The following is a 16,324-nucleotide window of genomic DNA, read 5'->3' as shown; positions in this document are numbered from 1 at the left end:
AGGAAGCATATACTAACATATCCTCTTGAAACTGCAAGGTATGTCGGAAGGGGATGGGAAGGCAGTAGGCAGATACAATACAGTTAACCAAATTGGGCTTTGGTCAGAACTAGCTAACTTTCTTTCACATCTTTCATAACGGGGTACAAAATCTTTATCACATGTGCTCAGGTGTGGGCTTTTATGTCTTCTTTGAAAGATGGCACATCCATCCAAAAGTACAATCTGTCCCTTCACATCATGCTGGGGTGTGAGTTTAGTAATCACTCAGAATAAAGAATGGCCTTCCAGCTACATTACTGTCCTGTTTTTTTCAGGCATACTTTTTTGATGCTGTATGCTTTATTTATTCTTTTCTGTGGTGGGTGTACAGTAGACTGCAAACTGTAAGTTACCAAATGTACGATATGAGGAAAAAACAAAGAGGCTTTACAAAATTCTGGTCACACTAATGTAGCTAATGCATAAAAAGTTTTGTATACTATTTAAGTAGCTCATATACTGATAAAACCCATAAGGGGGCAGTACAGTATAACTATTCACTATATTAGACATTACATCATAGTGTTAATGCAAAAGTGTCAATTAAAAACAGGATGGTGGCTTTTTGCAGTGGAATCCTTAATTATTGCTAAAAAAAAAAAAACCCAAACAAACCTAATGAACCCAACTCACTTCACAACAGGCTGCCATGTAGAGAGAATCAAAGCTCAAGCCCCACATTTAGGCTCTGATCCTGCAAACCCCTATTCATGTCCATGAAGAAGTTCTTAAGTTACCAGGAATGGTCAGGCAACCTCTCTCCTCAAAAGAGCAAACCAACTTTTGAAAAAATTGAAACCATTTGAAAAAATTACCACAGTAACAAAATGAGCTACTGGAGGTAAACTACCTGCATTACATCAGATAAGTTTGTTCTGAATTTTCATACAAAACTCCTTAAATTTGTAATAATTTTTTGGTGACTAGACATGACTGTCAAGGTTGGAACATAATACGCCTGCCAGGTGTTTTATCTCTGTTTTTGCTGGGTAATTTAACACAAGGACAAAGCATGCTGTAACTGCCTTGACATTTATTTAACTTTGGAATTCAGCTAAAACAGATGCCAGTTTCTTTTCCCAGATAGCTACTGCTTTATGGCACCTTGTGGAATCACACAATAGCAGTAGCTTTATTAATTGTCATATTATCTATGCTCCCACAACCCAAATCAGTGCAACTGGCACTGCTGTGATCACTGCACGAATACTGTGTCTTGTTTTGGTGTACACATTTAAAGAAGGATGTTGAAAAATTGGAGAGGGTTCAGAGAAGAGCCCTGAGAATGCTTAAAGGATTAAAAATCATGCCTTACAGCAATAGACTCAAGGAGCTCAATCTATTTAGCTTAACAAAGAGAAGGTTAAGGGGTGATTTGATTACTTGGTATGTATCTGAATGGAAAACAAATAGTTAATAATGAGCTCTTCAGTCTAGCAGAGAAAGGTATAACATGATCCAATGGCTGGAAGTGGAAGCTAGACAAATGCAGACTGGAAATAAGATTACATTTTTAACAATGAGAGTAATTTACAATTGGAACAACTTACCAAGGGTCATGGTGGAGTCTCTATCACTGACCATTTTAAAATCAAAATTCGATGTTTTTCTAAAAGATCTGTTCTAGGAATTATTTTGGGGAAGTTCTATGGCTTGTGTTATAGGAGGTCAAACTAGATGATCACAATAGTCCCTTCTGGGCTTGGAATCTATGTGGCTAGTTTCTCAACAAAATGGGACCACTCGTGTGTGTTGGCAGGATCAGCAGGGCCTTAGTCCCTTGCTTTTGTGAAAGTAGTGCAGCAAAGGTAACATGCTCAGCCCCTCTCATCAGGAAAGGAATCTCTGCCTTACAAAGCCAGCTTTCCTGCTGATTCATGGCAAGGAGCATATCTCCTCCGAATCCCTTCCTCTTGTGCTGAGAGGTCTGATGCATGCTAAAGGTAGAAACTGCCACCTTCTTCTACTAGAAGAAAAATTAGTGCACCAGGGACCCTATGGCAGTTTAGAACAAGTCGGAGCTTTGGGACTTGAAGGATGCTTCCAGCTGCAAAGAAAAATCTGCTGTTATTTGGAAAAGCCAAACTTTGTTTTTATGTGTGATGTTTTGAACATGCTTGACATGCCCTAATTTTAAATGAGCTGTTGATGTCCCAGAATAGATATCCAGCACCATGCAGCTGGGGAGTAGCCATATCTCCACTTTGTTGTTTTTGTAATAGATCAACTAAAAGCAACTCCTAGTCCTGAAACATTTAAATGTGTCCTTGTTTCAACAGATACATCTGGTGTACTGACAGAAAAGAAAAACCTTTTAGCTACTTGTATTTTTATTGTAATATTCATACAAAATGTCAACTATGATATTCCAATATACCACAGTATAAATATTTAACTCATGATTGAACTTCCCTAACATAAAACAAAAGCATTTTTATTATATAACAAAACAAGTGTAGACCTGTTTCTGCACCAAAAGTAGAAAAAATAATTCCAGAAACGCTTAGAACATAAAAATATAATTGGGGCCTTTTATGAGATCAGTGTTGTATTCAAATTTCTGAGGGTTTTTGTATATTAAACAGTTTCTTTTATGTTTTTTGAAAAACTTGTGTGTGATATCACATTAAATGAACTGTTTTTCTGACCTGTGGTAAACCCAGCTTTGAAATATAGTAACATCCAAAGAAGGAGCATTTGGCAAGATGTTTGCTCCCCTGAGAACTCCAACTCATACTATCTCACTGGCACTATCTCTTTAAAAAAAAGTAACAGGAAAAACAGGAAGAAAAAATTGCCCAATCCATTTGTTTCCATTGGAACATAGCTGTACAAATATAGTACCTCCAGATAACAAATAATAGGCTACTGAGGACCAACCAGACACTCCCATGTACAATAGGGCAAAAAGTTGAACTATAGTGGATTGTTAGTGACTATAACCTGATGGTGTTCCTCTGTCATATTATCACTATAACACATGGGTTAGGGTCTGGCTCCCTACTCCCATTGACCTCATTCCCTGGTTGTTTCTCTCTATTATTCTAGGACAAGACTGCCCATCAAGTCATACGTTTTTGTCCATTTAATAAAAGTAAAAACATCTCAGTTTGCTAAACCCAATAACCACTGGTTGAGATTAGACACCATACGAGTCCTTCATATCCCATGCTCAGAGGTGCATTAAGGTTTCCGGGGGCCCTGGGCCACAGCAAGTGGGGGGCAAAAATGGAACATGATGATGAGCCCACACTATCCAGCTGGAGCGCACCACTCCCTTCTCCTAATAGCACATGCACGCTCCGCAGGTGCTGACTTTCCAAAGTGCTGGGGGGGGGGGGAGAGGGGGTGCATGCATGAGTGAGAGAGAGAGATGTGCATTGCCCCTTTAAGTACGCTGACTGCACTTTAAGTACGTTGCCCTTTTAAGCATAAGTCAGTTCAGACAGGAAGCAACAGCTTCCAGCAAGCTCCCTCTGTTCTGTCCCTGAGCCCTGTCCCCCTCCTCTGCTTTATGGAGAGGGGGTACGGAGCGGGGTGGGGGGGCAGGAGGAGGGGGACATCCTGATATCAGCATCCCTTTCAACCCCCCCTCCTCCCCCAACTCCCAGCAAGCCGGAAGCTCCAGGGAGCAGCTCCAAGGCAAAGGACAGGACAGGAGCAGCACATGACAGTCGGGGGAGGGATAGCTGAACTGCTGCTGGGCAGCTGCTGAGTCACAGGACCTGACAGGGGATTTAGGGGAGCTGATGAGGGGGGAGGGCTCCTGGCCCCCCCTGATTCTAATCTCCACGAGGAGGGGCTGCTCTTCCAGAGAATCCTGCAGGCAGTGGACAAAGCAGGCAACTGCCAAACAACGTTATAAGGGAGCACTGCACAACTTTAAACAAGCTAGTTCCCTCATAGATCAGCGAGGTAACAACGAAACAACAACGTTAACTGGGACAATGTTAAGTGAGGAGTTACTGTATTGAACATTCACTTTACCTTTGCCTTCTTTCTTTCATCTTAATTTTCTCAATTGCTTCAATATTTTCTTTTGGAACTGACTCCAACAATTCACACAGTTCTTCAATTCGATTCTCTATTCTCTTCAACATCTGAATGGAGCTAATGCTTGATGCGTCTACTTCTCCAACACTAACTCTGTACACTTCTGCTACCTTTTTAGTAAGTGAATGTAGCATTTTGTCCTTAGATTAAACACAAACAAATCTGTAAGAGCCTATAAAATATTGCATGAGTGATATTTGAATATAATAGCATTTCTGTAAATTCCTTAAAGCAACAGACAATATACACGTGTATTTACTATCAATGTGACAGTCACATGTAATCACATCAATAGGAGGACGATGTTTGTGTTATGTGAATGGTGAAAAAACAGAAGCAGTTTAACCTTATGAAAAACAACAAATATGCAGCCATGGAATTCAAGGAAATTCCACCTTAGCGTTTTGGTGATAAATACCTCAGTCTATTCTTTCCTGAGCTACGGCCCTAATTCAGCAAAGTACTTACGTACATGCATACATGTGTGTCAATGGGACTTTTCACATGCTTATAGCTGGGCATGTGTTTAAGTCCCTGGCTGAACTGTGGCCCCTAAGGGGCAGCCCAGGGATCACCTGCAGCAGCTACAGTAAGGTAAACTATAATTTATCCTGTTTACACAAGGATTTTATAATTTGTTATCTATCAGGTAAAATCTACCTCATTACAAACACCTGTCTTTTTTTCTGGTGTAGACATGGCCTTGGACCCAAGAAGTGGGTTTCTTTCACAAGAGATAAGCAGTGACAGCGTCATAGTTGAATACCAGCTCTGCTACAGTTAAGGTTCAGACCAGCTTTCTGTTTAAAGGCAGACTCTAAAATCCGCAGTTACTCAGATTGCCCTGAAATATGATGTGCCTTATGGGGGGGCATGGGTTAGTGATGCAAATTTAGGGTCACTGGACCAAGGGCTTCCTGAGACATAGTGCCCACCTCCCTCCCCCCACAAAAAACACAACAGCTTTTCTTAAGGTTGACATATTTTACCAACTTTTTTTGTTTTTTTGCCCAGTCTGAGAGATTAAACCATGGCTCTGAGCCTGGCCAAAATGATCTCAATCACCCGACATTTATGTCAACTGGTGCATGGCATCCACTAACCTTTGTTAGCAAAATTGAAAACAGTAGTGTCAAGATAGTTAAGTTTCAAGTTAGGCGCATGCCTAATGCGCGGGAACTAAATGGATTACTTGGAGCATGCATGAACATAATAACCAACAGGGTTTCTAGCGTGTCTGTTTTCACTGCAGGTGGGTCCCTCAATGGGATCTACAGCACCCACTGAACCTGACTTCCAGCCAGTATCAGTCTGAGCCCAACCTCGGGCATTCTAAGAAAGAATTTAGCACCGTGCCTTCAGATGTAGCTTTGTTGTGTGTGTGTCAGGGCTGAATCCTCACTCTGTCACTCTGAGTGCAGGAAGTGGGGACCCACAAGGATTTTAAAAATTAATAGTTGCCACTCCAGGCTTGTATTAAACTCCCAAGGTTACGGCTTTTCTCTGACCTTGGCTTGGTAAACGCTGCCACCACCACCCAAATGAAAAAAAAAACCCTCTGAACCCAGGAAGGAGCACTTGGGAATTCCTCCCTGTGGGGTACCCTCAAGCTCTTTCACGCCCCCTCCAGGGAAGAGCTGAGAAAGAAAACAAAGGAAATTAGCTGTGGCTATCAACTAATCAACCAACATGCACAAACCTCTTAGGACACCAAAAATCCAATCCCGTTCTTAAAAAAGGTAAATTTTATTAAAAACAAAAAAGGGAAAAATACATCTGGAACTTAGGCTTTTTGCTAGATCTTAAAAGAAACAATTACAAAAATTAAGCACCCAAAACAGCTTTCTTGGGGGTTCAGCTTAAAGGTTAGAATCATAGACTATCAGGGTTGGAAGGGACCTCAGGAGGTCATCTAGTCCAACTCCCTGCTCAAAGCAGGACCTAATCCCCAACTAAATCATCCCAGCCAGGGCTTTTTCAAGCCTGACCTTAAAAACCTCTAAGGAAGGAGATTCCACCACCTCCCTATGTAACCCATTCCAGTGCTTCACCACCCTCCTAGTGAAAAAGTTTTTCCTAATATCCAACCTAAACGTCCCCCACTGCAACTTGAGACCATTACTCCTTGTTCTATCATCTGGTACCCCTAGATCCATCCTCTCTGGAACCCCCTTTCAGGTAGTTGAAGGCTACTATCAAATCCCCCCTCATTCTTCTCTTTTGCAGACTAAATAATCCCAGTTCCCTCAGCCTCTCCTCAGAAGTCATGTGGTCCAGCCAGGGCCGTCCCTAGCTATTCTGGGGTCCTACGCAGCCCCCCCAGAGGGGGTGGGGGCAGGCCTCCAGTGGTGGGGGGCTGGCTTGGGGGATGGGGGAACCCCCCCCCAGCACTCACCGGCGGCATAGCTGGGGCCAGTCTGCACTTCTCACCGCCAGTGAGTGCAGGCCTGGCCCTGCTGCAGTCCTCAGGGGAGTGGAGGCAGGGCTCGGGCAGAGCAGGGGCTGGAGCAGCATGCAGCTGTGTAGGGTACCTTTCCTGGTGCCCTACTCAACTGTGTACTTTGCATATGGGTGAGGACGGCCTTGGCTCCAGCCCCCTAATAATTTTTGTTGCCCTCCACTGGACTCCTTCCAGTTTTTCCACATCCTTCATGTAGCGTGGGGCCCAAAACTGGACACAGTACTCCAGATGAGGCCTCACCAATGCCAAGTAGAGGGGAATGATCCCTCTATCTGCTGGCAATGCTCCTACTTATACAGCCCAAAATGCCGTTAGCCTTCTTGGCAACAAGGGCACACTGTTGACTCATATCCAACTTCTCATCCACTGTAACCCTTAGGTCCTTTTCTGCAGAACTGCTGCCTAGCCACTCAGTCCCTAGTCTGTAGCCGTGCATGGGATTCTTTCTTCCTAAGTGCAGGACTCTGCACTTGTCCTTGTTGAACCTCATCAGATTTCTTTTGGCCCAATCCTCTAATTTGTCTAGGGCCCTCTGTATCCTATCCCTACCCTCCAGCATATCTACCTCTCCTCCCAGTTTAGTGTCATCTGCAAACTTGCTGAGGGTGCAGTCCACGCCATCCTCCAGATCATTAATGACAATATTGAACAAAAGCATCTGGAGTTAGCACAAAGGAGATCCACAAGCCAAGATGAGAAATAAACCTGATTACGTCTAGCTAAACATTATGATCTACTTACACATTTGGAGTTCAGATAAGTAGTTCTAGACATGATCTGATGATTTATGATCACACCTGGCTTAAGCTGCTTACAGCATTGCTGCTCTGTCCCTCCAGCCCAGAGAGAACAGACAAAGGGAATGTTTCTTTCCCAAATTTAAAAGTTCAAGCCCTCCCATTGTCTCTTTCCGTCAGGTGCCCATTCCTTTTCTTTTACCTGTAGGCTTGTTAACACTTTACAGGTAAAGCAAGCAGAGAACAGATGCCAAGAGGGATTTTACAGCTAACTGGCTGGCTGGCTGTTCTTAAAGGGGGGCTACCCCCCCTTCATTTATTACAGTGTGTGTTATTTTGGGACAATGTAATGAAATATGAGAACACTTGCTAGGAGGGAAGTAATATTGCGGGGTGGAAGAGTGGCAGGGAGAGGTGTCCGGAGTTGCAGCAAGGGAAAGGAGAGGATTTTGGGGATAGAGGGGCCTCAGGTGAGGGAAGGTGGTGGGTTTAGGGACAGCTACAATCCACCAGCTGGGTGACCTTGGGCCAGTCACTTCACCTTTCTGTTCCTCAGTTTCCTAGCTGTAAAATGGGGAGAATGATACAAAGTTCTTTGAGATCTACTGATTCAAAAATACTATGTAATGGCTACCTCTTTTTGTTATTACCAAAGCGCAACAGCGTATCAACTGCAAAGCTACGCAAGAACTACAACTGCCTAAATCCCCACTAACTCCTACAACAAATCTTTCTTCCTTCCTTTCTGTTAATAAAAAACCTAGGAAATTCACGGACAAAACTTTGTGAAAACACAGAGTGAAGACTTCCTGGTGATATCTCATGCTCTTTGTCAGAGTTGCTGGGTGGTCGGCTGAGGCAGGAGCAGATGCAGGCTGGAGCAGGGGCTGCTCAGGTGGAAACCCTTATGCACATGATGCCAACACTGTACTTTCACTTACCCATCATCAAACCATCCTAACTACTGACAAGCCCCCTGGCAAGAAGATCCCTGTGTCCCACTAATGACACAACCTACACAACACAGTGCTGAAATGAGGCATGTTGGATCTCTCAAATGTACAGATGCACCTTTTTTCTTTGATCACACACATGCGGGCCAGGTAGAAGGGATCACCGTCCCAGCGGCATACCCTCCAGATTTCAGTTTATCACAATCACAGCTCTTCCAAGCTGCTCCAGCTAATCTCTCCAAAATTCAATACAGCTAACACAGGGAATGCAGCGGGAGTGCAGGCAGTTAATTCCTCGCGTCTATTACCAGCTTCAGGGAGGCAGAGTTAAGGTCACATGGGCCTGTAATTTAACACTTCATTTACTGGTTTTCAGAAGTTTGAATTTTGCTTGTTGAATTCAACTTTCTGGAAGAGTATGATATATCACCAGACCTCTTTAACTCTGTATTAACTAAGTTTTTTGTCAATGAACTTGCATTATTATTATTTTCCAAACACACATTTATTTAAATATGTTCAAGTCCTGAAAATAAGGCTGTGAACAGAATGGATTTTGGAAGCCAGGTATCACAATTCAGGTTTGCACAGAGAATAAAGCAAAGGTTTACGTTACTGTTACTGAATCTTCTTGATCTCTGCATATCTTCCTCTAGCACAGCCTGTGTGATATTTTTCTTGCAGACTCAGACCCCAGGCCCAGAGACTATGGCTCGCTCACATTTATATGAAGTAATTGCACACTTGCATAACATGCATGTTACATTTATCTATCTTTGTGCTCAAACACTTGAAATACATAGTCTAAGGGAAAAAAATATAACCTCATATTATCCCTTTCCCCTCGCACAACGTTACCTAGTCAGATTTACTGTACCATAGCTAGAAAGAAGAATTTACTGACTTCTACATCAGCAACTTGAATAGCTGCAGATGGTAAATGAAGTAATAATAATAATAATAATAAAGTATTAGACACTGCACAATTGATGCTGTTATCTGAACAGGAACAGATTAGAAGAGAGGGGAGGAACCACATGGAATACTTTACACTACTATTTATTTCAAGGCATGAGAAAATCCCCATTCCAGCAGCTTTTTCCTCTATGATAAGAATAAGATTTTTTTTAAAGCTGTAATTGTAAAATTTGTTCTCTTGATATAAAACATGTTTTACAGAAGAGTTACCTGGATTTCTGGATTAAACTCTCCAAAAGAAAACATTTTAGCTCTTAGTGCCAGATCTGTGAGTTTTTCCTCTTCACTGATGCAGGAAACTTTAAGAATTTCTTTGTGTCCTATAACAACACTTAATTTTTCATTTCTGTGGGTAAAAAGAGATCTGTGTCATAGTAATATATTCTGTGGATTCATTTGGTTGTGCAGTAAGCATCACTCAGCAGTTTAAAATGTTCTTTTTAGACAACCGCTAAAATCTTAGAAACTGGCTATTTTAGGCAAAGGTAGACTTCAGAGCTTCAAAGTCTAAACAGTAAATCAGTTTATCCCTTAAAGGGGGAAAGAAAATGACAGGAATTTTTTTTTCATATAAGGTAACAATTTCAAAAGCATTCTAGGCAGCTAGAACAAATCTTGGGATTATTTAGACTTCACTACAGTGACTGTCATTATCAAGTTTCAGAGTAGCAGCCGTGTTAGTCTGTATCTGTAAAAAGTAAAGGAGTACTTGTGGCACCTTAGAGACTAACAAATTTATTTGAGCATAAGCTTTCGTGAGCTACAGCTCACGCATAAGCCTTTGTGAGCTACAGCTCACTTGAAGTGAGCTGTAGCTCACGAAAGCTTATGCTCAAATAAATTTGTTAGTCTCTAAGGTGCCACAAGTCCTCCTTTTCTTTTTGTCATTATCAATTGATACTATAATAAATAAGCATCATGCACTATAGAAGTTAGGCAATTAAACAGAGAAAATGAACAAAAAATTGATTTTAAAAACTTTGAAATTAATTAAAAAATAAAACACAAATAAGCTGTGCATTTGTGAAAGGATATTATTAGACAAAAGGCCGTAAGGCATCTGTGAAGTAATATCTGCAGCTCATAACGTAGCTTTACTCCCAAAGTGCATACAAAATAATATATTGGGGTCACTTCACCTTGCTGGGGGTTGGAACACAACAGCTATTTAACAGCACTCAGACACATTACACAACCCTGTGGGGCAGGAAGTGAAGAAGAATCTCTTATCCAGCTCAAAATGGAAATGTAAGTAAAGTAAATTTAATTACCCACGTTGAAATTTAGCAAAAGTGCCATAAACACCACATTGTCCAAAGTGGATCTTGATTGCAAAAGGGATTGGGGCAGCCCTGTCTCCTTCTGCCCCCCCTGTAGGTTGTGGAGTATCCCCAGAGGCACTTGAATGGGGGAGGGAGGAGGAGGAGGAGAAAAGAGCCTCCTTGTGCCATTCTGTAGGAATATAGGCCCTCATTAGATCTGAGTGAACTATGGTTTTAAATTGAGTTGGGACATTAGCATGCACAATAGGCCCAAAGCATGTGACCAAAGAGAATGAGATCATGAAAAAAGAAGAGTTGTTGTGTTAAACTTGTAGTGAAACTTCAAAATACCTGTGTTACCTTATTTAAGGTTTGGGATGAAGTAACGGAAATAAACCATGGTTAACTGGGTACCAGGTGCATTAAATAATTGGTTACATAAGAAACTGCTTCATCCGGCCTTAGCTAAAGTCTGAGAATTGGCAATGACATCACTTGTTTGTTAAAGGAGGTATACAAAAAATAAACTCTGAAAGGGTTAATTGCTAATCCCTGCCTGACCATGTTGGAGCTGGCCAATATGTGTCTAAGCAGCCTTGGGTATAGTCCATTTGTAAGTATCTTGATCAAACGCTTGTAAGTGTTCTGTTAGAGCTTGGACGTAGTATACTGCTTATTAGTTAGGCTTTTTAGGCATGTTTAGAGCAATTGTATAAATACCATTTGGCCTTTGTATTTCATAAAGGATTTATGGTTAAATGAATGTCACGGTAATAATCCCAGCGCCTTCTCCTCCACTCTGTCACACGAGGGCCAGGGACTATATATGGTCCTTACTAATTACAAATGGGACATACACAACATGGAGGATATTTGTCTCCCCAGTCTACCTATTTGCAACCCAAAAATGCCAAGCTTGTGTAGTAAAACTGGTATTTTCTGTTATGTATCTACCTTATTCAGAAATTGTGCTCCTTCAAAATACCTTATGAGCCATACTTAAAGCATGACTATGTTGAAAATGTCTCTGCTTTGCTGTTCAAGGAATAGGTCAGGTAATTTAAATATCCAGCAGTGAAGAGGTACCAACTAGCTTTACATATTGCTCTCTCTAGTTCAATAACTTACAGTTTTGCCTTTATAGTTTTTGCCATCTGCTCAATTTCATCCATAGTTTCATCTAAGTCTTGGTTATTTTGGATCAATGCAAGATTTTGTTCCTCTAGCTCTGTGAAGATCTGAAGTAACTGTTTTGGGTCTGTGAAATATATTTCTGGCACCTAAGATAGAGGAAAGAAAGATACATAACATTTACTGGAAGAAGAGCTACACCTATGTTAGGTAACTTCAGTTTTGCTGCAAATAATTCTTTCTAAAATTTAAAACAACAGAAAAATGTATGGGGGGAATCTTAAGGAGCTGATTAAGAAAGGTCTGTGGCTGATTTGAGTTGTTGTAGTGATGCAAAGCTGCTGAAGCAGAGCTGAGAACCTGGCCAATGGGTTGAACATGTGCAACCAAGTACACAATCTGGCCCAGAATTTCTGCAATTTTTGCATAAGAAAAATCAAGTCATTAAAAGAAAAAAAAAATCTCATTTTCCAGAGGACACATGTTCAATCGAGAAGCCTAGTTTAATTACCATATCAGTGTCCAGGTCTTTCAAGGAATCTTCATGAATTGCACAATCACTTTCGCTTTCCCACCTGATATAAAAGGGAAGGAGAAAAAGAGTCAGTTCCTGGTTTCTAAGCCTAAAATCCCAATCCTACAAGAGCTTTCTGATTTCAGTGTGTGGAAAGGGAACTCCCATCATTGCAAAAGATGTTTTCAGCTCTTTGAAGACTTAGGCCTTAGTCTTCTCCACATATGCATACAGTGGAGAGAAGTGAGGAACTGAAGCTTTAACCAACAGGATTAAATTTGATTTTATAAAGGAACTCTCACACCCATTCCTGCAAAGGAACTCTTTCAATGCACTGTCCTGTACTTATAGATTCTCCAGGACTCTATTGAACCTACAAGAATATTTTCTGCCCTTTTCAATAATAGCTGCTTTATAAGTGCTTCACAAAGTTGTGTGTTATATACAGGTATTAATGACTGTGTAGACAAACCAAGCAATCATTGTGAGCTCAATATAGCTCAATAGCCCACACGTTGCTTTGGATATATCTATTTTTTAAATTGTGACAGCCTTCAGCAGGTTCCAGCACATAATCAAGGGCAGAAATATGGCAGAATGGATGGGCAAAACAGACACGTCTATCTGCAAAGAAAAACAACATTAACTAAAAGAGGATGAAAAAGGACAGTTAACTATACGATGCTAAATTACAGTTCTCAATTCCCTCCTACTCTGCTCCCTTGTTTCTCCCAGTCCTCTTGTCTTTCTACTCCACTGCTCTGTAACCAGTGCTGCACCTCCAGTGGGAGCCCCACAGCCAAGCCTAACTGTGAGCCTTCAGCCACAAGACAGTTAATTTAGCTGTCCCATCGCAGGCACCTTCACCTGATACTGGTCTGGCTCCAGATGTTCACTGACAAAATTTTCATTCAGTCATCATACTTCTCCTGGTGTGAATAATCACAACAAATTCTTGGGCCTTCATCCTCAATTCACCTTAATACTAAGTTGTTGATTTAAAGTTGCTAGCACCAATGATTGTTAAATCCTTCTATCTACCAGATGTCAATGCTCAGAACAGAGGCTGACCTGGGGGCGGAGGAACACATAAATGTGGATCCTTCTAGCTGGCTTTGGCCATTGGTACCACTATCAAATCACTACCACTATGGAGGTGGGAGAATTATTGATAAACTTCCTTACTGTGGTATATAATTGCATTTCTTATTTTATTTGCTCTCTTACTTGATATATTTTCTTCTTATTGTACACAGGAAGATGGAGAAAGCAAACTGAGAATGGAGAAAGCAAAGTTTGTCTGATACTATTACCTTGGTGATGTCTTTTTTTTATCAGTCAAGATGGATTTGCACTCACTTAACATTTTCACTTCTTCATTCAAGTCTGCTTTTGTGAGCTTTCTAGAAGACCTGCGTTCATTTTCTTCAAAATGTGAAGCAATAAAAGGATAAATTTGAAAGTAAATACGTATCCAAATTATATTATTATTCATCTATAGGAAGATGAACTTACACATTAAGGGGTATATTCTTATCTTGCTCCTTGGAATGTTACCAGCAGTGGTCTCCATATGTTAAGGAGGTGTATTTTACCAGTTTGTCTATAACTATCATACAGTTTCTTTGTAAATATATATTAGATAAATACAAATATAAAGCAGTCGTAAGATGTAAGGTAGACATTGATCCCACCCATGTAAATTGCCCGCTACACTGACCTCATAACTCCACCTTTGCAAGCAGCATCGCCGTTAGGTGGAGGTAGTCAGGGTGACAGTGTCTGTGTAGACACTGTTACTTTGCCTGTTTTGGCTGTCAGCCCCACGCAGGGCTCAAAGCTGGAGCCACCCCCACACACCCTGGGGCTGACAGTCTGAGCTGTCAGTCCCACTTGAGGCTCACAGCTGCCCCCCCTCCCGGGGCAGGGGTGGGGGATCCAGCTGTCAGTGCCCCACACAGTTAAGTTGGTGGAAGTACTCCTGGTGAAGATGCACACCACTGACAAAGGAGGCATAGTGTGGACAGGAACCACCGCAGTAATTACTGTGATGGCTGTATGTCAACCTCACTTAAGTCAACTTAATTTTGTAGTGTGCACTCACGTCTCCGGCTGCTTCATCTATGCACCCTCTGCCCCTGCTCCTCACAGAGACAATCCTACCAAGGGGAACGAACCCTCCATGACTGTGTGAATTTTACCATCAGTGAACAGGAATACCTTCACCACCCTACTGCATAGACCTCATACCTTTGTTACCATGCACTGCTGTTCTCTGGTGACAACTCTCACTTACAGCTGATGTTTTCCTATTGTATCCAGCACTTTTCTCAAAGGAACTGAAGCGCCTGTCTGTATTTGATACATAGAGTCTATCTAAAAATATAAAGAGAACTATAACTGAAGAGCTTTCCTAAAAGAAATGTGTCTTGACTGACAACAACAACAAAGTTACTGCTCTGATTTACTGTAAAAGCAAGTGGAAAATATAATGGGATCTAAATAAAGAATAACGTAAAGGAACTTTTTATCTGAGGTACAGCTAAACCAAGAAAGCTTTTCCAACTGCAACTGGGAAAAACAAATGGTAATATGGGAACAGGCCTTTAACAGTAAGGTCTTGTCTGCACAAGAAACTTGCGCTAGTTAAGCTAAAATCAGTTTTTAATTTGATTTAGCTTAACTGCAAACTCCTCTGTAGACATGTCTTATATGGATTTAAACCTGATTTAGCGGATTCCTTACCAGATTAAGCTAAATCAATGCAAGACAGGTTTAAATTAATTTGAATATCCACACAGAGGTTTGCACTGTTTCAACTAAATCAATTTAAAAATACACCTTTAATTAAACTTTTAATAAAAACAACGCCTAAGTGAGGAATCTAGAAAAAAATAAACATTGCTAGCCTAAACATCAAGCTTCAAAAGACACAACCCACTAACGAGGGCTTATGTGAGCCACATTATTTACCCCGAATTCCAAACCTACATGTTAAAAAAACCATGAGTCAAGACTCCAAAATCATGAGAGTGGCTTTAAAATCATGACTTTTTAAAAAAAAAAGTAATAAATTTGGGGTTCTCTTCATTTGTCTTCTGGTTTCTAAGTCGTAAAGGTGTACTTGCTTCATTTTTTAAAGCTTTTCTCTGTAACCAAAAGGGCTAGAAGCTTACTTTTTCAAAAACTGAAAGCTGAGCTCTCATACAATCTGTGGATTCCAGAAGCTGGGGTTTCATGAAAAAAACCCCACCGAAATTGTGAGACTTGTGGTAAAATAATGAGAGTTTGCAACACTGAAATGAAATCAGCATCTGATCACTTCATTTTTTAAAGTTCTGACTTGTGTGTGCTTAAATTTTCAGCCTTAACCACATTTATATAGATTGTACTTTATATTTTCAGACACATACTTGGCTTTAAAAAAATAGAACAGTGGCGTGGTTGGCGTGAAACTGAAGAAATTATCTTCTCTTTGCGTACACTTTCTTTTTCTTGGTGTGGAGTGAAAGTACACGTAATCATTTCTCTCTGCATGCACTCTCTTTCTCTCTGTTTGTCTATTCTTGCTTTCAACTTTTTTGTTCTCTGTTCTTCTTGCCATTCTTTAGGAGAAAGTTTCATCAAAAAATCTTCATAATATAAACTCTCCATGAGAAGGAATTCGGCATTTGCAATTTCACTACAAAAATACGTTACAGTATACAGTTAATATACAAGCAGATGTACAAAAAAATTTTAAAGTTTAAATTATATCAACTTAAAATGACATTATCTTAGTCACACATTAGACTGGCATTTTTCAAAATGTGGGTTACTGAGAAACCCTCACATCTGGGTCAGGAGGTGACTTCAAAGTTCCTCCTCAGCATATGGGCTCAAACTTATTATAGATACTATGGTGCAGAGCTAAAAAGGTGTGTTGAACTATTAAGATGACAGCCTTTCAATGAAACACTAAACACAAGTTCTTTCTGCTGATCTCTAAGGAAAGTGAATGAGAAATTTCTTACCTGATCATTTTCTTTCTGCTAGCCATCTCCTTCCTCATTTATCCCTAATGGGTTAATGTCCCCCAACTCCAAGGAATTTGGAGTGGTCCAGTCTTGTTGCTGGATACTGCAGGACTAAGCACCACCCTTCAGCTCAGGCCACCAAGCCATCAGAACAGTTCTTCCAAAGCAAAAGAAACA

General features: G+C 40.9%; 1 protein-coding gene across 7 annotated transcripts in view; it reads right to left on the bottom strand.

Annotated features, from left to right (window-relative positions):
• The window catches only part of CCDC38 (coiled-coil domain containing 38), a 38,867-nt gene that overhangs the window by 4,340 nt on the left and 18,203 nt on the right, over nt 1–16,324 (bottom strand). For all 7 annotated transcript variants that reach the window (XM_084650648.1, XM_084650647.1, XM_084650649.1 and 4 more), the window contains 7 exons: nt 15,545–15,813; nt 14,382–14,507; nt 13,445–13,556; nt 12,129–12,192; nt 11,615–11,766; nt 9,435–9,570; nt 4,030–4,235 (listed from right to left, as the gene is read on the bottom strand). In XM_084650648.1, the coding sequence (XP_084506774.1) occupies nt 4,030–4,235; nt 9,435–9,570; nt 11,615–11,766; nt 12,129–12,192; nt 13,445–13,556; nt 14,382–14,507; nt 15,545–15,813 (1,065 nt within the window). The remainder of the gene's footprint in view (nt 1–4,029; nt 4,236–9,434; nt 9,571–11,614; nt 11,767–12,128; nt 12,193–13,444; nt 13,557–14,381; nt 14,508–15,544; nt 15,814–16,324) is intronic.

The sequence above is a fragment of the Lepidochelys olivacea genome (genome assembly GCF_965140295.1).
Source record: "Lepidochelys olivacea isolate rLepOli2 genome assembly, chromosome: 1".
NCBI lineage: Eukaryota > Metazoa > Chordata > Testudines > Cheloniidae > Lepidochelys > Lepidochelys olivacea.
Note: the sequence above shows the minus strand (reverse complement) of the source record. Positions and strands in the feature narration are given on the sequence as shown.